The 24640-nt window shown below is 31.8% G+C and overlaps 3 protein-coding genes across 3 annotated transcripts; 1 reads left to right on the top strand and 2 right to left on the bottom strand.

Moving 5' to 3' along the window:
- Nucleotides 1-534: 534 nt before the first annotated feature.
- Nucleotides 535-11870, top strand: LOC116138303 (leucine-rich repeat receptor-like protein kinase PEPR2). Its single transcript, XM_031424019.1, has 4 exons — nucleotides 535-674; nucleotides 8499-8645; nucleotides 9777-9926; nucleotides 11396-11870. Exons 1-4 carry the CDS (start codon nucleotides 599-601, stop codon nucleotides 11830-11832), a joined length of 810 nt encoding a protein of 269 aa, XP_031279879.1. The 5' UTR covers nucleotides 535-598; the 3' UTR covers nucleotides 11833-11870.
- Nucleotides 11871-20717: 8847 nt separating this feature from the next.
- Nucleotides 20718-22735, bottom strand: LOC116138266 (putative disease resistance protein At3g14460). The gene is made up of 2 exons (XM_031423973.1): nucleotides 21416-22735; nucleotides 20718-21260 (listed from the first exon to the last, which is right to left on the bottom strand). Exons 1-2 carry the CDS (start codon nucleotides 22733-22735, stop codon nucleotides 20718-20720), a joined length of 1863 nt encoding a protein of 620 aa, XP_031279833.1.
- LOC116138302 (putative disease resistance RPP13-like protein 1) lies at nucleotides 21435-24407 on the bottom strand. The gene has a single exon (XM_031424017.1). It carries the CDS (start codon nucleotides 24320-24322, stop codon nucleotides 22763-22765), a length of 1560 nt encoding a protein of 519 aa, XP_031279877.1. The 5' UTR covers nucleotides 24323-24407; the 3' UTR covers nucleotides 21435-22762.
- Nucleotides 24408-24640: the final 233 nt, after the last annotated feature.

The following is a 24640-nucleotide window of genomic DNA, read 5'->3' as shown; positions in this document are numbered from 1 at the left end:
TCTTGGACTAGCTAAATTAAACCATATTTGGAATCAACTGCTTGTTACTCATGCATGAACTTAATTAATAAATGAAATTGGTTCTATCAGCCTATCAAATGCACACATTATAATCTTCGCAAGATTATACTTTTTGAATAAATTAAGACATTTCTTATTTATGGCTTGTGTCTAAATTTAAAATAGAAAACTTTTAGATATTAATTTTGAATAATGTTACTTATATAAACAAATTATTTATACAATTTTCCATATACATTAATATATTGTTTAATATAATTCATTAATTATTTGATTATAACTTTAAAAATAACATTTATATTATTATTTATAATATTAATAATGATCACAATTTCTAATTTAGAATATTAGTTAATTGGTTTGGGACATTCAATTAATCTTGTGCAAAAAAGTCTAATAAGCACCAAGAAAAAACATAAAAAAAAAAAAAAAAAAAAAAAAAAAGTGATAAAAGTCTNATTGGGCCTAAATTGATAATCTTCCTAATAACTTTTGTGCTTTTGTAGAGTTGTCTTTGTTCAAGAATTTGACAAGTTTAGAGATTCATGACACTGTTTTTCACAACAACTTTTTTCAAATGTTGGGGGCCATGACTTCTCTTCAGTCTATTGAAATTATTAGTAGTGACCTCAATGACACTCTGCTTGACCAAGGTTAGTAACTTTTCTTCTCCTTACAAGTAAAATTTATAATTTATAATTGGAAATTAAAAATGTTATGTGCAAAAATAAACATTATTACCAAACGTATAAATAGAAAAAGTAACAAACCTCCCATAAGAAGTAGCCATCTAATTAATGAGGGTCAAAGTTCAAAATTTTTCTTGCTAACTTAAAAATATAATCTGAGTACATATTATAAAAGGAAAAAGAAATTTAAAAACAATAATCTTGGACTAGCTAAATTAAACCATATTTGGAACCAACTGCTTGTTGCTCATGCATGAACTTAATTAATAATTGAAATCACTTCTATCAGTCTATCAAATGCACACATTAAAATTTTTCTTGTCAGGGTTATATTAGTCTTTTATGTTTTTTTATAGTCACTAAATTTTAATAAGGGTATTACAGTAAAAGTTATTAAACAATTAATTTTCCCTCTCCTTAAAAGTTAAATTTTGACTTTTAACTAAGTCTAAAATGTTTTCTAGAATATAAACAATGATCCAACGAATTGATTAGAGTAAACAAAATTGCATAAGATCTCAACAAAATTTTGTACCTTATATATATAACATTCAGTTATCATTATATTTAGCTTTTTCAACAGTTTCAACTTCATTATATTTTTTTGAGTAATATTATTTTCAGTTTTGCCTACACTCAAGAGTTTGATATATGTGGAGTTTCATGACATTGCTCTCAACAACTTCCCTGCAATATTCAATGGATCGTGCAATTCCCTTGAGACTCTACAACTTTACAATTGTAATGTGACAAACACGTTTCTTGAGCAAGGTTAATACTTCTCTCTTCTTACAAGTTTAATTAATTTTTAGTTTCCCATTCAATCATGCATAACCTATTAATAAATAATTTATAAATTAGCAATTGATTCTTTTCCAATTTAGAATATTAAAATAATTGGTGTAGATTATTGAACAAGAGTAATGCTACAGCCACCAACGGTAGTGCACCGAATGACGTGGTAAAATCCTGACCATTGATTAATATTAAGTTAAAATTGATCAATGGTCAGAATTTTGTCACCTCATTCAGTGCACTACCCTCGGTGGCTGTATTATTTTCTATTGAACAATATTTTCAAGGTGATGTGATCTATGCTAGTAGGAAAGCAGAATATCCTTTCTCCTATACTATATTGAATGTTCTTTCCAATATTAAAATAATTTTTTTAGAGGAAAAAAAAAATATTATTTCACACTTATTATTAATTTATGGAAAAATAAGAATATCCTTTCTAGCTAGGGTTATGTTAGTCTTCTTATGTTTTCATATGTCACTTAAGTTTTAATAAGGGTATTACACTAAATGTCATTAAAACAATTAATTTTAACAAAATTTAGGTATTAACTGTTAAGTGCCCTTTTTAATCAAGTTTTACAACTTACCGTATTTTCCTTATTGTTTTTAAAATAAGTGGTCCTAAATTGATAATCTTCCTAATTAATGAGAAAAAGTAACAACCTTCTAATAAGAAGTAGCCATCTAATTAAGGAGGGCCAAAGTCAAAAACTTTTCTTGCTAACTTAAAAGTATAATCCAAGTACATATTATAAAAATAAAAAAATATATATCTGAATTTATTAAATTAAATTTTTATATACACTCTTTTATTCATTTTATTAATGGTTAATTTATGTATTAAAAATTTTATGTCTAGTATTCTTCATTAAATATTTGATTATTAATGAGAAAATTTTCCAATTTAGAAGATTAGTTAATTTGTTTGGGACATTCAATTGGTTTTGTACTAAAAAGTCTCTTAAGGCATGAGATTATTTGTCCCAAAATATTTAGGAAAAGATAGTCAAAACCTAACAATGAATATGCAATGCCAGATTAACTCTAGTCTTTTAGATCATTAATATCTAATTAGCACTACTCTTAAAAGATGGTTAAATATTTGAATATGTTTTTTTAAATTTATTTTGTTAAATAAAATAGAATATTGAAATTAGTTTATGGTATTTCTTCTTTATTTCCATTACACATAAAGAAAATACACACATATTTTTTTTTTCTTTATGTGTAGAATTGCCTACGTTTAAGAGTTTGACAGAATTGCGTATACTTAACACTATTTTCAACAACAACAACTCTCTTCAAATGCTTTGGAGCATGACTTCTCTTCATAATTTAACAATTTTCAACTGTATCCTCAAGAACACGTCACTTGATGAAGGTTAGTAACTTTTTTCCTTCCCCTTCCAAGTGTAATTAATTATTTTATAAAAAATATATGTCAAGTAATATTATATAAGATGATACATTACTTAAATGGATATGAATTAAAGATTAAAACAATGCGTGTTTATTAAACAGAGTTAATTATGACTTTTAATTATGTCTGTTTTTATGAATATAAATAATGATCCCAATCAATTAAAGGATAGAATACACGATGTAAATTATTAGTTCTCTTCTAATAAGTCCTGTGCCTGGTTGGTGCAATCAATCTGTCCCTTACCTGTCCCTTCAAGCGTTTCAATAGCTCCTTTGGCCTTGTCTTCTCTGGAGTAAATAATTATCCCTCTTATAATTGAATTAATTAATTAGTTATAGATAACTTAATGTTCTGTGCTACTGTAACGAAATTCTATCCTCTAAAATGGTAAAATATATTTAATTACCTGAGTTATTCTATCTATATTATTAATGAGAAATTAAAAATATTTAATTGGAACATTTATTATTAAAGATAATCCAACTTTTGAAAAAGAAAATACTCTAGTTCGACTAGACTCCGATTTCAAACATCCATATGAGATAATTATTATAAATATAAAAAAATACCAAATTAAAAATCTAATATATAGTCTTATAGATTAGTGATAGACAACATTTTACTTGTCTATAAAAATATAAATCTGCACCTAATTTGATAACTTCTACAAATTAATCATAGAAAAAGATAGTTCCTATGAAATTAACTAGAAGCACGAAATTCCTGAAGATTAGAATTCTAGTCAACAGTTGAGATAAGAACATTGAGTTGACATCCTATTTAGCATATGTGAAATCTATTTTCCAAATATACATATAATTCTTTAAAAAGGGCAAAAGAGAAATAGTTTCATAGCCAGTACGTTTGTTAAATTTGTGCTGTATAATAATTATTAAGCATATTGATTAAGTAACATTTGCATGGCTATAATTACCTTGTGCTTTATATAGTAACTATTAAGGAACAATTTCTATTTCAGGAATATGTAAGATGCTTCATCTTCACGACTTAGACATCAGTAGCAATGGTTTAACGGGTACCTTCCCTTGGTGTCTAGCAAACTTGACTTCCCTTCAACTTTTAGATATCTCTATAAATTCCTTCAGTGGGCACATTCCAATGGAAATTGGAGCATATCTACCTAAGTTAGAATCACTTGACATTTCTGGAAATGCTTTTGAAGGTAGTATTCCCTCTTCATTTGGTGATATGAAGGCATTGAAACATTTGGATATGTCTAACAATTTGTTGACTGGAGGAATACCTGAGGAATTGGCGAGTTGCATCTCATTAGAGCACCTAGCATTGTCAAATAATAGTTTGCAAGGTCAGATATTCTAGGATGTAATGTTCAGAGATCAAATTCATTCACATGTGTTTTTACGTCAAAGATTCTAAGAATAATAATTGAGAAATTTGAATGCATAAAACTAGCTTATAAATTTTGGAGAAGTCTAGAAAAAAAAAAAAAAAAAAAAAATTAACAAAGCAACATATGATTGCCAAGCTTAAATTTCATATCCATGATACTTACATGATCTTGATCAAACTCTTTCAATTGTATAAAATATTGCCTAAAAATTGGTTAATGCACTTGCACCTAAAAATGGATTGTGTTGAAATAATTTTGTGTCCCACCAAATCCTTTTAAAATGAACCAAACCTGTTAGTTTAGTGGGTCTAAGTAGGAAAACCCAGACCCAAACGTTATTTTTACTTGTTTTCGGCCCAGCCCACTAAAACATTTATTTTTAAACTACTTAAGCAATATAATGTAATATAATTAAACTCTTTAAGTGAACTTCATAATCATATTATACCAAAATACAAATAAAGTACATTAAAATTATATTATTTCACTGAAAATTAAATAAAGAAAATAAATTTCCAATTAAATAAATAGCATTACAAATGATTCTAATATCTAATAAAGAAAAGAAAAGCATCACAAATGATATTGACAAAGGCTCTCAACTTCCTGCTGCCAATGTCTTTTTATTACTTTTCTTTATAGCCGCATTAATCCAGGTTATATATATATAAATATAAAGGAAAGAAGTAAAAATAGTCTCAACAATAAATAATAACTCATAAATGAGATCAAACCATAGTCTTTAAAGTACAATATTCAAAACCAAATGTGTTCTCTCCAATTATTCCAAAGCAAACATAAGCCCAAACTAAAAAACTAAACGGTGCTTGCTATCAGCAGTAGTGAAATCTCATGTGAAACACCTGCTTTACAGTCCATTTTCCAGATCATTCGTTTCCTGGTCTGAACCCAACAATAAAAAATATATGGAGACTTACCTTCAATTATTTTCTGCAAGTTGCTTGTTTTCAAGAAATTGTCACATTTTAAAATCTCGCCATTGGTTTAACTCAGAAATCAACTGAGACATACTTGGCAAGTCAAAGAAACAGTCTGTTATAGCTCCATCTTGATTAACCATAAATTTTTTAGCTTGAGTTTAATTAGATAGACATTAAGATAACTTAAAAGAAAGCAACTTACCTTTACACCCTGATTTGATGCTGGGAGCATTCTTCCATAGGAAAGCACCGGTCTTCCCTGATCTCAAAGTCAAGCAGAGCTGGGACAGAACCAAAAGCTGATTGTTTAATTCCAGAACAACGAAATTGAATAAGAATCAATTTTCCTTTGTTAATATCATGAGCAGATTTATCTACATCATCTCGAGATACAAATTCGGGTATTAAAAAAATGACTGAAAATTGGGGTGGTTAAAAAATATATACAAATTGGGGTTATTGAGAGAGGATGTCTGCTATAACAAGGTTCTACACAACAAAAAGAGATTTTCTTCGTCCTTTTGTTATTGGCTTCACAAAAATTGTGCATGAAGAAGTCACAAGTCACCATCGACTTTGCTTCAATTTTTTTGTTGTTGCCACCTTAAATGCAGGATATAAAGAGGAAGCTAGTTCCTTCTTTAGTTTTTGAGTCTTCATAGCTTTGTCTGCAAGAAAAACAAGACAATTACTTTCAAAACTATTCTAAAAGCTGCTCCTTTTCAGGAAACAGTCAATAACTGAAATTTGGGGACATGTCAACTGCAGAAACCAACTAAACATACTTGGCAAGTCAAATAGACAATCTCTTATAGCTCCATCTTCATCAGCAAGAAATTCTGCCATCCACAATCATCAGAGCGGGGTTTCGTTTATTATGCCTGATAATGATGGAACATATTTGATGACGATGAAAATGGTACTCAGCAACCTATCACCGGCAATTACAAGAACAATAAGAGTCTGTATTCCTGACTGCTTGAAAACCAACATTCCTTTGATGACAATAAATAATGTGCCATTTTCTGAAGAGAAACAGATATATTTCCTTGCTCAACTGCATAGATTTGATAGAGATATAATCTAAGAAAAAGTTCCCTTGAAACCATAGGACAAACAAGTTTGACCCTATGATAAGCCAAAGTAGTGGAAGGTCATCCTAAAGGAATAACACAACTAACCAGTTGAGACAACTAACCGATGGAGTTATAGAATGGAAGAACCTTAACATAAACTACTTTACCTGTTCACCATCTTCAGTATCACCTAAACCTGTTGGTTTCAGCCGGAGATGATATATGAGAATGAAAAGAAAAACAGAGCACCGTGAGACAAAAACTGATTACATTCATATTCATTGATCATGGACAATATACAGCACTTAACAACTCTCTGCTAATTACACCAACTACAGCAGACATTACAACTTTCAAAATTCAAAAAACACCACACATGTTACTTCTAATACACTTTACTTAAATACCCTTAATTCTCTAAACACGTTATTACACAAAAGCACTCCCATGCACGTTAAGACCACTGCTGCATGTAACCTTCTGCATCTTCCAGACACAAGCTTGCAGACTTGACCCCTTGCAATATTTCCAGCACAGCATCACAACATCAACACTCCCCCTTGATGCACATGCTGGAAACACCAAGTTTGAGTCTTAGTTCCTCAAACTTGGCTTTAGGCAGACTCTTAGTCATAATGTCTGCAATCTGGTCCACACCCCGACAGTGTAGCAAGGTCACTTCCCCCTCATTTTCAGCCTCCCTAACTGTATGAAATTTAATCTTAATATGCTTGGTCCTGCCGTGGAGAACTGGATTCTTTGCCATTGCCACTGCTGATTGATAATCACACCATATAGAGGTTGGCTTATCTTGATCTTGCTTCAAATTAGCCAAAAATTTTCTAAACCATGCAGCTTGATTCACTGTTGCTGTGGCAGAAATGTATTCTGCCTCTGCAGTGGACTGAGCCACTGAGTCTTGTTTCTTTGACAACCAACCAATGGCTCCTTTATTGATGTAAAACACATACCCAGAGGTACTTTTCATGTCATCAACGGAGCCTCCCCAGTCACTGTCTGTGTACCCCTGCAAAAAAAATTTTCCTGCTATTCTAAACCAAATTCCCAGATTTGAAGTTCCTTTCACATACCTTAACACCCTCTTTGCTGCTCTCTGATGTGATTCACTTGGACAGCTCATGAATCTAGAGAGATAACTTGCTGCAAACATTAGGTCTGGCCGTGTGGCTGTCAAGTACAACAAACAGCCTACCAGGCCTTTAAACACACTCTCATCCACTTCCTTTTCACCATCATTTTTACTCAGCTTCAGGTTAGAAACCAAGGGTGTATCTGAAGGTTTACAATTCTCCATTCCAAACTTTGTGAGAATTTCATTTGCATACTTTTCTTGATGCACAAATATTCCACTTTTGGACTGAAAAATTTGCATACCAAGAAAATATGTCATCTCCCCCAAATCTGTCATCTCAAATTCAGATTGCATGGATTGTTTAAACATCTTCAACTGGTCTGAATTGCTCCCTGTCATCAGAAGGTCATCCACGTACAAAGACACCACCATTAGTTCACCTTCAGCTTCTTTAACATAAAGGGTATGTTCGTTTGGACTTCGTACATAACCTAGGCTGTTAAGATGCTCATTTATGCGGCTATACCAGGCCCTAGGTGCCTGTTTTAGGCCATACAGAGCCTTCTCTAGCAGGTACACTTTCCCTTCTTCACCCTTCACTTGGTAGCCTTCAGGTTGATCCACAAAAATATCCTCCTCCAGGCAGCCATTTAGGAAGGCAGATTTGACATCAAGTTGGAAAATTTTCCAACCAAATTGGGCTGCCATGGCAAGAATCAACCTTATAGTATCATGTCTAGCTACAGGAGCAAATGTGTCAGTGTAATCTACCCCTTGTTGTTGCGCAAATCCTTTTGCCACAAGTCTTGCTTTGTGTTTGTGGATTGTGCCATCAGGATTTAACTTTAGTTTGTAAATCCACTTTACCTGAATTATTCTTCTGTTTTCAGGTCTTTCAACTAGACTCAATGTATTGTTCTTCTCAATCATAGAGATCTCTTCTTGCATAGCATTCTTCCAAGCATCTGATCCAGCAGCTTCAGTATATGTTCTTGGCTCCAAGGCAGCCACATTGCACCTTGCATAAACATCAGCCAAGGTNAGTTTCAACTTCATTATATTTTTTTGAGTAATATTATTTGCAGTTTTGCCTACTTTCAAGAGTTTGAAAAATGTGAGGCTTGATGACATTGCTCTCAACAACTTCCCTGCAATATTCAATGGATCATGCAATTCCCTTGAGACTCTACTACTTGACAATTGTAATCTAACAAACACGTTACCTGGGCAAGGTTAATACTTCTCTCTTCTTACAGGTTTAATTAATTTTTAGTTTCCGATTCAATCAAGCATAACCTATTAATAAGTAATTTATAAATTAGCAATTGACTCTTTTCCAATTTAGAATATTATAATAATTGGTGTAGATTATTGAACAATATTTTCAAGGTGATGTGATCTATGCTAGTAGGAAAGCAGATTATCCTTTCGCCAATACCATATTAAGTGTTCTTTCTAATATTAAAATATATTTTTTAGCAGAAAAAAATATATATTTTTTAGCAGAAAAAAAAATATTATTTTACACTTACTATTAATTTATGGAAAAATAAGAATATCTTTTCTTGTCAGGTTATGTTAGTCTTCTTATGTTTTCATATGTCACTTAGGTTTTAATAAGGATATTACAGTAAATGTCATTAAAACAGTTAATTTTAACAAAATTTAGTTGTTAGCTTTTAAGTGTCCTTTTGAATTAAGTTTTACAACTTACCGTATTTTCCTTATTGTTTTTAAAATAAGTGGTCCTAAATTGAAAATCTTCCTAACTAACAAGAAAAAGTAACAACCCTCTCATAAGAAGTAGCCTTTTAATTAATGAGGGCCAAGGTCCAAAGCTTCTCTTGGTAAATTAAAAGTATAATTTGAGCACATATTATAAAAAGAAAAAAAATTAATAATAATTATCTGAATTTATTAAATTAAATTTTTATGTACACTCTTTTATTCATTTTATTAATGGTTAAATTATATATAAAAAAATTTATGTCTAGTATTCTTCATTAAATATTTGATTATTAATGAGAAAATTTTCCAATTTAGAAGATTAGTTAATTTGTTTGGGACATTCAATTGGTTTTGTACTAAAGGGTCTCTTAAAGCATGAGATTATTTGTCCCAAAATATTTAGGAAAAGATAGTCAAAACCTAACAATGAATATGCAATGCCGGATTAACTCTAGTCTTTTAGATCATTAATATCTAATTAGTACTACTCTTAAACGATGGTTAAATGTTTGAATACACTTTTCTAAATTTATTTTGTTAAATAAAATAGAACATTGAAATTAGTTTATGATATTTCTTCTTTATTTCAATTACACATAAAAAAAAACATTTTTTTTTTCCTTCTTTATGTGTAGAATTGCCTACGTTCAAGAGTTTGACAAAATTGGATATAAGTAACACTATTTTCAACAACAACAACTCTCTTCAAATGCTTAGTAGCATGACTTCTCTTGAGTATTTATCAATTGTCAACTGTACCTTCAAGAACACGTCACTTGATGAAGGTTAGTAACTTTTTTCCTTCCCCTTCTAAGTGTAATTAATTGTTTTATTGAAAATTTATATTAGGTAATATTATATAAGATGATACATTACTTAAATAGATATGAATTAAGGATTAAGACAAGTAATATTTTTTATATACATTACTTCAATTGATTAGGTAATATTGATCAAATGACTTATTAGAGTAAATAATTATCTCTCTTATAATTTATTTAAGTAATTAATTAATTATTGATAAGTTAATGGTTTGTGCTATTGTAATGAAATTCTATCCTTTAAAATGGTAAAATATATTTAATTATCTGGGTTATTCCATCTATATTATTAATAAGAAATTAAAAATATTTAATTGGAACATTTATTATTAAAGATAATCAAATGTCCATATGAGATAATTATTATAAATATACGAAAGTACCAAATAAAAAATCTACTATATAATCTTATAGATTAGTGATATACAACATTTTGGTTGTCTATAAAAATATAAATCTGCACCTAATTTGATAACTCCTACAACTACTTTTCTTCTAGAAAATAACTTTCCCCACTAATATGACGTAAAAATAATCATAGAAAAAGATAGTCCATATGAAATTAGCTAGAAGCACGAAATCCTAAAGATTAGAATCCTAATTGGCAGTTGAGATAAGAACAGTGGCGGATCCAGCCACTTTTTGGCCCACCCTCACAATTTTTTTTTTTAATATTAATATATAAATTTATATATTTTGGCTCACCCTAAAAAAAATATTAATGGACAAAAATAGTAATGTATAATAAATTTTTATTTTGGCCCACTCTAAAAGAAATTCCTGGATCCGCTACTAGATAAGAACATTGAGTTTATATCCTATTTAGCATATGTGAAATTTAATATTGTTCGCAAATTTGCCTAGTTTCAAGAATTTAAAACTTTTGAAGATTGATGAAACTGCTCTCAACAATAATTTGTGAACTATTGTGATGAAATCATAAGTATTAATCTAAAAAAAAAAAATAATGGATGAAACATTAAATTATTTGTGGATTTTTTACTCTCATCTTTTTTGATAATTAAAAAGCAAACTGAAAATTTAAAGCCTCAAATAAACAATTATTATATATCAAAAAATTTACATGATTTAATAATATTTTCAATTTCATTATCTTATTTAATTTATTTAATTCCACAATAGTTATATAGAGATTTCTAGAATCCATAGCCCATTGGGATATAAAATCGTTACAGTAAAACTCATATGTACTAATGAGTAAAATGCTAGACAAAACTTTTAAAATTTTTTAAATATATATAACTCTATTAAAAAGGAAAACAACATAAAAATAAATAGTGCACATGGCTAGTATATTTATTAAATTTGTGCACTATAATAATTATTAAGCATATTGATTAAGGAACATTTGCATAGCTATAATTACCCTTGTGCTTCATATGGTAACTATTAAGGAACATTTTTTATTTCAGGAATATGTAAGATGCATCATCTTGTGGATTTAAGCATCATTGGTAATGGTATAACGGGTACCTTCCCTTGGTGGTGTGTAGCAAACTTGACTTCCCTTAATGAATTAGATATCTCCATAAATTCCTTCAGTGGGCACATTCCAATGGAAATTGGAGCATATCTATCAGTGTTAAATTATTTCAACATTTCTGGAAATGCTTTTGAAGGTAGTATTCCATCTTCATTTGGTGACATGAAGTCGTTGTCGGAATTGGATTTGTCTAACAATTTGTTGACTGGTAGTATTCCCTCTTCATTTGGTGACATAAAGTGGTTATGGTATTTGGATATGTCTAACAATTTGTTGACTGGAGGAATACCTGAGGAATTGGCGGGTTGCATCTCATTAGAACACCTAGCATTGTCAAATAATAGTTTGCAAGGTCAGATATTCTAGGATGTAATGTTCAGAGATGAAATTCATTCACATGTGTTTTTTTTTTTTCCCTGGAATTAATAGATTTAGCTGTATTTTATGTTATTGCCCCCATTGTGTACAAATGTTAAGGATAATAATGAAAGTGAGCCATTGGTCTGGTTTCTTATTCTTCATTTAGTTGACTATTGCAACATGAGCAATCAATTAAAACATTCTTTTTTAACTATTTAAGCAATAAAATATAATATAATTAAACTCTTATAAGTAATTAATTTTGTATTAGGATTCTAAACTATATATATATAAACACATATTAACGATGGGCCACTTTTGTGGACTTTTGTAAACATTTACTTTTCAATTGTTACCGAACTATTGCTGTAATTTCCTAATTTTTGAAAATGCTAAAAGATTACTAACAACACATAAATAGTGGAATGCATACAAAACTTCGTAATCATATTATACCAAAATGCAAATAAAGTACATTAAAATTATATTATTTCACTAAATATTATAATAAAGAAAATAAATTTCAAATTAAATAAATAGCATTAAAAATTATTATAATATCTAATAAAAAAGAAAAGAAAAACTTTCATCCATGCTTTCATCACCATGTTATCCATGCCTAAAAAAGTAACAAGATAATTTTAGGAGGAGGGGTACTAATAGGGTGTTCAAAAGCGGTTAACCGCTTTTTTGAACCAAACTGGTTTTTCGGTTCGAAAAAATTCTCGAATCGAAACCGAACCGATTTGAAAGGAAAACTGATTTTTCGTTTAACCGGTTTTCCCTTTTTTTTATAAAACTTATTTTTTTTAATTTTTTCCTAAATTAAATTGTAAATATAAATAATACATATCCAAATAAAAATTAAACATTCATACATATCAATTGACCACTACTAACAATACATTAAAAATATTATTATTATTTTATTTAATATATAATTTTTATTTAATATATATATATATATATATAACCGGTTCAAAAAACCGGTTTCAGTTAACCGTTTTTTATTTTTTTCCGAACCGGTAACCGAACTGGAAATTCAGTTTTTTGAATTTTTCGAACCGTAACCGAACCGTTTTCGGTTAACAGGTTTTCCGGTTCGGTTATTGGTTTGGATTGATATAAAGGTCTTGCTCCCTTCATATCAATCACAGAAAAAAGGAAGGAGTGGATTGTCATAAGATGGGATTAAACTGGATGTGGGTGTGGGTGTGGATGGTATTGATTTTTGTTTCATTTGACAAAATGCAAAGTCGTGAATGTTGGAAGCAAGAGAGATTTGCTCTCTTGCAACTCAAAAATTTCTTTAATGATCCTTGCAGTCTTCAAAACTCAGTTAACGGACACAATAATTCAGAGTTCAGACTGTTGTCTATGGGAAGGGGTTGAGTGCAGCAACACCACAGGCAGAGTTATCGAAATCGCTCTTATTTGTTCTGGAAATCCCACTTCTAGATTTTGGCATCTCGTTAGTTCTTTTTTTTTCTTCCTTCCAACAACTAAAAGTACTTCATTTAAGCGACAATTTTATAACCGGTTTTGTTGAGAACAGAGGTCCCTTCTATTCCATCTTTTAATTGCCACGATTTCTTTATTGTTTTTTAACTTCACCGTTTTCAATTATTTGATTATTTCGTCACTAGTTCTGTGGCACAAGTTAATGAAACAATAAGTTTAAGATAATTTTCACGTAATTTTGAAATGTTAAAAATTAACATTGCATGTATAAAGTTGAGATCCCATCCCAATTTTTTATCTCAATAATTCAACCATGTGAGAGTTGAGTTGGTAAATTAAATCAACTATCGTTGGGATCTAAATTTATATAATATCATATCTGTAGTATTATTGAATAGTAAAATAACTCTATGAAATGCATTTCAAACACAAAATTTCAAATATAGTTGAGATTGATAAATTAAATACTGATTCTCATGTCAAATTATCGAAGAAACTATATATGTGAAATTGCTTATCTATTTATTTATTTTTAAGTAAGTGGTAATTTTATAAAGAATAAGGGAATGAGCACCTAAAAGGAAGGAACCCAAACAACACGACCCCTGCAACGAGAAGGGGCGTCACAATTCAAAAAGAAACAAGGAAATAATCCTTTACAACTCAAGCACACACCCAGTAAGAAAAAAACAGCCAGGAGTGTCTATGCAGGAGGGCCGAAGGCTGGGCAGGGGAAACCAAAACAGCCAGGGGCGGATTTAATGAATGACGAGTGGGGACCACGGCCCCCACTCAATTTTTAAAAAATTTCAGATTTTCTATTTTTATTTCTATTTATTTAAATTTTATCCTTATAAATCTTAGAGATTTTGAGAACGGAATAGCCGGCCCCCATGGTAAGTTTGGATTTTTTTTTTGTAAAACCCCCGTTTTTAATTCTAATATATTTATTACATATTCTTTGTAATTTTTATTTTTATGCAAGGGGATCTATTAGTTTTTAAAAATTTTATTGGGAGTGAAAATGAAAGGAATAAGAGCTATTGGGTTTGCACATAATGGTTTAAATCCTGAACAAAGGAGTGAAGCATGTAATCTATTTAGGGGTGAAAATCATGTCGAGCCACTCAAACTATACTTGATGTTGGCCTGAACTCGACTTTGCATTAGTCAAGTCGAGTTCGAGTAGTTAATTGAGTAAAACTCGACTCAATATATTCGCAAGTATTTCCAAGCTCGATGGTTAAGTTGACAGTTTTTAAAGTAATAGGGGTCATATGTAATTTAAAAGTTATAAAATTTGCAAAGCCACCCCTATTAGATGAGCTTGAAATCGAGTTCGAACTTGAACTCGATTAAAACTAGAAAAAAGCTCGATCTTATACGAACTTGAAGATAATTAAATGTCCATATGAGATCATTATTATAAATATAAGAAAATACCCAATTAAAAATCTACTCTATAGTCTTATAGATTAGTGATATACAACATTTTAGTTGTCTACAAAAATATAAACCTGCACCTTTAATTTGATAACTTCTACAACTACTTTGCTTCTAGAAAATAACTTTCCCCACTAATATGACATAAAAATAATCATAGAAAAGATAGCCTATATGAAATTAGCTAGAAGCACGAAATCCTGAAGATTAGAATCCTAGTTGGCAGTTGAGATAAGAACACTGAGTTTACATCCTATTTAGCATATGTGAAATTTAATATTGTTCGCAGATTTGCCTAGTTTCAAGAATTTAAAACTTTTGGAGATTGATGAAACTGCTCTCAACAATAATTTGTGAACTATTGTGATGAAATCATAAGTATTAATCTAAAAAATTAATGGATGAAGTGGATTTTTTACTCTTATCTTTTTCAATATTAAAAAGCAAACTGAAAAATTGAAGTCTCAAATAAAAAATTATTCTATATCAAAAAGTTTACATGATTTAATAATATTTTCAATTTCATTATCTTTGTTAATTTATTTAATTCCACAATAGTTATGTAGAGATTTCTTGAATCCATAGCCCATAGGGATATTAAACCGTTACAGTAAAACTCATATGTACTTACGAGTAAAATGCTAGGCAAAACCTTTTAATATATATATATATATAACTCTATTAAAAAGGAAAACAACATAAAAATAAATAGTGCACATGACTAGTATATTTATTAAATTTGTACACTATAATAATTATTAAGCGTATTGATTAAGGAACATTTGCATAGCTATAATTACCCTTGTGCTTCGTATACTAACTATTAAGGAACATTTTTTATTTCAGGAATATGTAAGATGCATAATCTTGTGCAATTAAGGATCATTGGTAATGGTTTAATGGGTACCTTCCCTTGGTGTGTAGCAAACTTGACTTCCCTTCATCATTTAGATATCTCCATAAATTCCTTCAGTGGGCACATTCTAATGGAAACTGGAGCATATCTACTAGTGTTATATTATTTCAAGATTTCCATAAATGCTTTTGAAGGTAGTATTCCATCTTCATTTGGTCATGACATGAAGTCGTTATGGTATTTGGATATGTCTAACAATTTGTTGACTAGTAGTATTCCCTCGTCATTTGGTGACATGAAGTCGTTGGAGTATTTGGAAATGTCTAACAATTTGTTGACTGGAGGAATACCTGAGGAATTGGCAGGTTGCATCTCATTAAAACACCTAGCATTGTCACATAATAGTTTGCAAGGTCATATATTCTAGGATGTAATGTTCAGATATGAAATTCATTCATAGGTTTTTTTTTTTTTTTGTGGGGAATTAATAGATTTAGCTGTATTTTATGTTATTGCTCTCCTTGTGTACAAATTTTAAGGATAATAATGAAAGTGAGCCATTGATCTGGTTTCTTATTCTTTCATTTAGTTGACTATATGCAACACGAGAAATAAATTAAAACATTCATTTTTTAACCAATAAAATATAATATAATTAAACTCTTATAAGTAATTTTGTATTAGGATTCTAAACTGTATATATGAACACATATTAAGGATGGGCCACTTTTGTGGAATTTTGTAATCATTTACTTCTCGATTGTTACCGAATTATTGCTGTAATTTCCTAATTTTTGACAATGCTAAAAGATTACTAACAACACATAAATAGTGGAACGCATACATGAAATAAAGTACATTAAAATTATATTATTTCACTAAAAATGATAATAAAGAAAATAAATTGCAAATCAAATAAATAGCATTACAAATTATTATAATATCTAATAAAAAAGAAAAGAAAAGCTTTCATCCATGCTTTCATCACCATGTTATCGATGCCTAAACAAGTAACAAGATAATGTTAGGATGACGAGTGCTACGGACCATCGTTTGTGAAGTCGCAAGATCAATCGGGTCACTCTCCTTCTAAAACGTATACCTTTCAGCGAATTAGAGTAAGCAAAAGCCTATTGTGTTAACTTTAATTACAAATATGTCAATTGCCTTTTATCTTGAGGTTGGGTCGAATCCAAAAAACCCTATGTGATACTTGTAATTACTCTCAACCTCCCGTTGTTAGTATCCTTTTTGTTACTTTTCACCACAGAAAGGATAAATGACCTTAATGCCCTCACCTGCTTTGCCCATTAATCTAACCCATCCCCCTTACTATCACTTCATCTCTCTCAGCCCTCAAAACCCATGTTAGGCTTAAAAAATTATTAAATTATGTAAAATATAACAATTTTTAGTAAGAAAATAGAAAAGAATGTAAACAAATAAAAAAAAAAAGAAAAAAATGAGAATTTTTTTTTGAATAAATGAAAAAAAAAAGAAATATATGATAATAATTAAAAATAAAATGATCTAAAAATTGAAAAACTTACTTTGTAAAATGTTAAAAAATTTAATAATAATCTGAAAAAAAAAAAATTGACCATGGCAAATATTTTTTAGATTTTAGCTTCTTTTTTTTTTAGTAGGCTTTTGTAGTATTTCTTTTTGAGTATTCTTAATTTTTCAAAAATTTTAAAGTTTTTCTTAATTCTTATTTTATTTAGAATTTGTGTTTTTAGGTTAAGGATTTGTGTTGTTGAAGTTTTTTTTCTTTTTTTTTTTTTAATTTTATTAGTTATTTTACGTTATTTATTTAAAAATGAGTTGTTAATAAATTTTATGGTAAATTAGCCAAGTTCAAAATATAATTACCGTATTCATAATTGTGTTGGTCAAATTTAGTCAAGTTCTTTCTTTGTTGACGTCTATGTGATGGTTTCCAGTGTTTTTGGGATATATGTAGTTTTGCACTTGGTGATTCTAAAAATTTAGGTATATTTTACTCTTTTACCCTTGAATTTGTTAATATATATACTGTATATGAACTGGAACAGCCGAACAGAACCGGAAGGAAGATAATCTTGGTTTCTTTTGTGAAATTTTAAAATTGGATGCTTTATTCTCTTTATCTTTATAAATTATGTTTGTGAGTTAGTTAAAGAGAGAGTTAGATTATTAATGGAGGATTTTTGAATGTTAAATAAAAGTAATTTAATAGTTATTTATAAGTTTATTTGTATTTATTATAAATACATAATTTAGATATAAGAAGAGGATCAGTCAACTATCTCAAAAATAAATCTTTGAGAAACTCTAATAAGGTACTTAATTTTAGTTATTCAACTTTGCATATACTTTAGGATCAGGTGGTGGATTATGGGCTTGGGCTGGAAAACTGTAGAGAGGTTGAACTGGTGAAACTAGAAATTCAGTTTGGGTTGTGAAAGCTGAAGCTCAAGGTAAAAAAAAAAATAGCAGAACAGTTACATATAAGTTGAATCCTTTATTCATTTTAACTAATGCCATTTTTAAAAACCTTAATTGCATATGAAATTGATATATGCTGTAACTGCTTGAGAGAAGTTTCATGTTATAGTTGTATTTTTACCAAATGGACTATAACCCCAATACCTAGCAGTTGGCAGAGGAATAGAGAAATCTTTCCAGCCAGGATTTAATAACCACTATGAGAATAGCTAATCACATCATCATATTATCTCAATAAAACAGATGAAACTATGCTGGTGAAATGCAAGGAATTGTATGTTTTAGCTCTGTTTTGTATGTCCTGGGTATCCCTTTCTTGACCGAGTTTTAGACTCTATTTAGCAGAGTCCTTGCTAAAACAGAGGAGGGTATTCCAAAGAAGACAACTTCTGAATCTATTTAATAAGCTTATGATATACTCTGCTTTGTTTATTATTGAGGGACCGCTATCCCCTGTTTGTTATGAGGAAGTCGGTTGTTTATGGTGTTTGTATTACTGGAAATGAACATTTGGGTTTGTGACGCAAAAAACGATTTTTCATTCAACAGTTGAAAACGATTCTGAAAAACATGACATGATTCACATGAAGTTAAAAGAATTGTTTTATTATAACTTAAACTCCAGCTATTGGCAATAATTCCTATAAATACCATGAAAATGGAAGTAACAAACTGAGCTGAGACTTCCAGCAATAGGATTCGTATCAGAAAATAGTCAGCAGGATACACCGAGACAATAACATCACCGTGAAGCGACCTCTAATGGCTGAATTAACGATTTCTGCTTGCTTCAACAATTTATCAGAGGCAAACAAAGTGAAATTTATGTTAATATAGTTCTTCAACAATTGCTCTGTAGTTAATTTGCTAGATCCTTCATTTTCTGTTCAGCTCTTGAGCTTCATAATTTTGTCTGCCAAAAAAAAAACAGATAAGAGTGAGAATTACTTACAAAACTTTTTTAAGTTTATTCTTTTCAAGAAATAGTCACTTTTAAAATCTACCAACCTATTTCATTTCCAGTATTATAAGAACACTGCAGTGTGTATTCCTGAGTATTGTGAAGCCAACATCCCTTTGATGCCAACACATAATGTGCCAATTTTTAAAGCATATTCCTATTCAAGTAGGGAAACAATTCAACACAATCAAGCAAAAACTTCCATTTTTCCATCTGGAGAAACAAAAATCAATAAGTAGAAAATGAGATTGTGTAAGACTATTGAATTGATATTTAATGTGCAGGAAAAAGAAGAAACTAATCACCCTAGTCCATTTAATTCTTTTAATGGCAGTAAATTCATCAGGAGATATCATCTCTGCCTTAAATGCAGAATAAATGAAACTGCTGATGATGAAAAGGTCAATTGAAAACAAGACCAGCAACTCTGAGCGTTTGATATAAAGTAAACATGGTCAACGAATCGAAGATAATGGAATCTCTTTGAAGGACTGGAACATAAGGAAGCCTAAAGAGACAACAAACCAATTGAGTTATGACACTGGAAAGTACCTTAAGATGAGATGTTTCTCTGTTTACCATGTTTGATCACCGAAAACTTTCTCATCCGTTCAACCAGAACTTGTATTACTTGATAGTAGAACTTTATATCGAATGCCAATTCTCGGAAAAGGATTCATATCAGGAAATGATGCTCCGCTGATTATGTGGTTCAGTTGATCTTAGAAATAACTGAAATTATCAGTAATTAAAATTAGTATCAACCAGCTAAAATATATCAGTTAAAAACTTTCTTCCCTAACACAACATTAGGCACTAATCGTAAAATAAACAATGACGGAAAAGAGAAAAGAGAGTCCAAACCATTATATACACCATAACAATCCAACCTCGATACTATGATACATGGGCTAACTCACTCCCAAAAGCTAACTCAAACGAGGGGAGCCAACCACATATAAACACCGTAATAGACCAATTTGGTGATGTGAGATAAATTTAACTTCTAACAATCTAAATGTTCAAAACAAGTAAGTATGGCAGAATTGTGAAATTGGCTGTTTAGGTCGAGAAAATGAATAAGAATTGATACAGATTCCGTAGAATCAACAAGAACCAAAATATTTGTGGACATATATTTAGAATGACATACCTGGGAATGATGGTTTATGAAACTGATTGAATTCAGTCTCTTCTTATGAGCTACCAGAGGTTTACACTCCAACTCTGGAGACAGGAGGTAGGTGGGCTATCATGGGCCAATAGAGTCCTTCATCCTTCTTGCACCTTTCTCTAGCAAAGGACACTCATCAATATATAGTTTCAAAAGCGACGGAGGCAGGCCCTGCTCTGTAAAGTATTTGAGCTTTGGACAATGAAGGATAGATAGTTTCTTTAAGGAAGTGAGGTTTTGAACCACTGAAGATAGCCTTTCTAAATTTGGAAAGTTCTCAATCTGTAGGTGGTTAGAGAGGTAGGAAGTGTCATTTCCATTTCCTCCTGTGGAAAGGATTCCAGTCATCACAATCCCCCTTAATGTACAGTATTCTAAGAGAGTTGAGTTTGTGTAGCCCCCACTTGAGCAAAGGCTTGCAGATGTTGACATCTTTCATCATTAAGAACGCAAGGTTGGTGGGAAATCCATCCTGAGGGAAGGATACAATGCCGGGACATCTTTCATTCTCAATTCTTGAAGACAGGAGAGGTTGTGCATGTTTTCGGTAAGGCCATCAGTTTCTCACAGCCGTTAATCCGGAGCTCTGTCAGTTTCGTGGAAGGCAAGCCTCCTTCTGGAAACCAGACAATGCTTGAACAATTCTGTAATATAACCTTTTGAAGACTGGTCAGCCTGTTCATGTCATCAGGTAAAGATTTAAGATTTAAACACTTCTCAATGACAATTGTTTCAAGAGATATGTTGCTGCTGGATATCAATGCCTCAGGAAAAGATTCCAGAGCTTTGCAATTCTCAATTCTGATGGATTTCAGCTGGGAAGGAACGCCAATTCCTGCAAAGGAAACAAGATTTGTGCAGTTCCTTAGATATATCTCTAAGGGAACAAAGATTGTGCAATCCTTGTGGTAGCTTGTCAAGGCATTCAATTTCCCCAATTCCAGATATGGAGTCTGCAGGGCAACCCTTTCTGTCCTTGCTCTTCTTCTTCCTCTGTCATCAAGGAAAACAGTGGAGGATGGAGAGAGCAATATCTTGGTGTAATCCCATTCCTGTCTCACAGAAAGATGTTAGCTCCTACAACCAGAAATTGTCAGTTCTTCTAAATTGGTATCCCTTGCATAAACCCTCTCCCAGAAACACGCGATTTGACACTGTGGAAAGTACCACCGACTTCAATGATCTGAGGTCTACGTACTCCACTCACCTCTTTGATCCATTCAATTTTTAATTCACGAAGTGCTGGAAAACTTGGAACTGAAACCGAGAATTTCTTACATTTTTCAATGACAAGCTTATTCAATAAAGGAAGACATTTCGGCAATCTTCCTCGCAAGTTTGGACACCGTATAATACGAAGCTCTCGCAACTGAGGAAAGCATTCAACTTCTTCACTAGGTCTATGAGGAACCCATTCTTCCCATTCTTTCATGTCAAGAAAATGGAGAATTTCAAGTGATGGAAAAGGGGCTGAGAAACCATTTCCATAGAAGTCTAAACCCACGCATTTTACTCCATTCATTCCCTTGAAAACAAGGTCCTTGAGGGAGCGCAGTTGCCCTACTGATGGCAGGGAAATACACTTGCGGCAATATTGGAATTTTAAACACTCTAGTTTTGAGAATGAGAAATCTCCTAACCAAGTTGGAAATTTTATACCATCATAGCCTCTGATAATGAGTTTTTTCATATTTTGATGAGGTCGTAGCATGCCAAGTACCTGCATTTGAGTTTCCCCTGGCTTTGAAATTACACCACTGCACTTCCATTCCAAAACTAGCTCATTGAGGTTCTCCTCACCATTTAAGTCAGCCTCCTCAACATCATTAGCATCATGAACATTCTCCAACCTGGAAATGTGAAGCCTCTCCCTTAGGTGAGTTAAGGACTTCAACTCTGCTATTCCAGAGCCAACACCTTTCCCCACAACAAACTTAGACAGTGTTTGGAGACCAGTTAATTTACTGATCCTTAAAGGCATTTGCTCCAATGAATCTACTTTGAAAATATTGACATGATGTAGATTGATTAGATTGCCTATGTCTGCACATAATTTTCTTAGACGAGCACAGCCCTCTAGTACAAGTGCTTGTAAATTGTAAAGAGTACTCACTGATTCAGGCAAACTTTCAATACAAGTGTAGGAAAGGTCAAGGTAACGTAGATGCTTCAAATCTCCAATTTGATTTGGCAGCTCCCGAATGCAAAATATGTGCAAAGATAAAACCCTTAAACAGTGTAACTTCCACAACTTAGGATGAATAACAGCTTCCTCTATGCAAGAGGAATCGTGATTTTTCTTTACGTGAAACGCAAGCTTAGGGTGAATAAAAGCTTTTTGTTCACGGGGCAAGTAAAAGGATTCCTTCCCTTGCATCATCAATAACAGGAAAGTTCGTAAACCTTTGATGTTATTTGAGGCCTCAAGCTTTTCAATGCCATCCAGGGGGCCACTAATGTAAGATAAATGACGAAGAATATTATTAGAAAAAACATACTGGTTGTCACTCTCATGTGTATCCTCCATTCTAAAATATACTTCTCCTGCAGCCCACTAAGTAAGGTCATGAATAAGATCATGCATCACAAATACTGACCTACTCGATTTTGATTCTTCGAAAAATGATCTTGATTTTAGCTCACAAAAATAGTCACGACCTAATTCTTCCATTTTCTTCACATTATTTTCAGGTTGTAATAAACCCTCAGCCATCCATAGTAAAATAATATTTTCCATTTCAAATTCATAACCCTTTGGAAAGAGTGAGCAATATGCAAAGCACCGTTTCAAATGTGAAGAAAGATAATAATAACTTACTTTAAGAGCTGGAATAATGTCACATTTCTCTTCTGGTAAAGCCCACATCTTGCTATTTAGTACGTTTTCCCACTCGTTGATGTCATATTTACCATGCAGCAGACCACCAAGACTTTTAGCTGCCAAAGGCAAACCATCACACCTTTTCACTATCTTTTCTCCAATTTCCTTCAAGTGTGGATGCATGTTAAAATCTGTTCTGCCCAATGAATGTTGAGTAAATATACACAAACATGCTTCATTTGACAACTCTTTCAACTGGTGCGCTGGCAGTGTACCTACCATAGATGAAACACCCCGATTCCGAGTTGTGACAATAATCTTACTTCCTCGTAATCCAGCTTCAAATGGTTGGCTTAGGGTAGCCCAATAATTGGGATTTTCATTCCAAATATCATCTAAAACAAGCAAATATTTCACTTCAGACAGTTTTTGCTTCAACTTGACTTGAAGCAAGTTTAGATCATTAATATTACCAGTCTCAGCACCGATGGAACATAAAATTGTTTCTGTTATGTTGATAATATCAAAATCCTCAGAAACACTAACCCAAGCCTTGAAACCAAAATGAGATTCTATCCTGTCATCATTGTAGACAAGCTGAGCAAGAGTTGTTTTGCCCACCCCTGCCATCCCAGTTATAGGAATAACAGCAAATCCATTACTAGTACTTGAATCATCATCTATCAATAAACTAACTATTGCCTCCTTATCTTGTTCCCTGCCGAACACTTTGGCTTCATTCACCAAAGAGGTCGCTGGTGGTCTTTGGCTGCCTTTTCTGGACCTTCCTCCGAAATTTTCTTCCAGACCCAGATGTTGTTTCCGTGTTGCTATATCTTGCAATCTGGTATTAAACTCCTCTATTTGGGATGCCATCGCGGAATTGAATCTTTTATACTTAAAAGATCTTTGATTGAAGCTGTTGCAGCAAGAAGGAATGATCTTCCGTAACTTCTGTAGCTTACTTGTGCCGGCTTCAGGTCGAGGTTGAGGTTGAGTTTCAAGCAACAACTTCCTCCGCAAAGCTTCTGTTGCAAATTCATCTAGTATGTCTTCCACGTCGTAAGCCAAGTTTTTAAGGTCATCAAGCCAGATCTTCACCGAACGTTTCATGCTCTGTTTCTCCTCTGCATTTTCAAGCACTGCATGAATTTCCATAAGTATTTTCTCCCACTTCTTGAGGTCCGCTTGGATTTGCTCTTCGCAACCAAATTGCACAACCAACGCTGAAACCAACTTTTCAATCAGCATCTCAACGCTGACAGAAAGAATTGCCTCTCCAATGATAGACATGGTGTCTTTGGTGAAACAGAGGAATTTTGGGAAATCAATATAGGGAAGTCAACTTGAAGTTAAAGGAAGAAAGTATGAAATCTTCTGCATATCTTCTCTTAATATTTGAAATTCATGTAATATGGGATGCTAGGTCATTTTCCAAGACAAAATGCCATATTAAATTATTATGGCTTGACTTCACAGGCATCGCCCTTTCTCGGCATTTTCCATTCCGCGTCGTTTCTTCCAGGTTTTCACGGTCCACACATCTACCCTGTGGTTGAGGCTAATGAAGTGATGGCTAAACCCTTTACGTATTCTACGGTGACCTTACCT

Source organism: Pistacia vera, unplaced genomic scaffold (assembly GCF_008641045.1).
Source record: "Pistacia vera cultivar Batoury unplaced genomic scaffold, PisVer_v2 Contig34, whole genome shotgun sequence".
NCBI classification, from domain to species: domain Eukaryota; kingdom Viridiplantae; phylum Streptophyta; class Magnoliopsida; order Sapindales; family Anacardiaceae; genus Pistacia; species Pistacia vera.
Note: the sequence above shows the minus strand (reverse complement) of the source record. Positions and strands in the feature narration are given on the sequence as shown.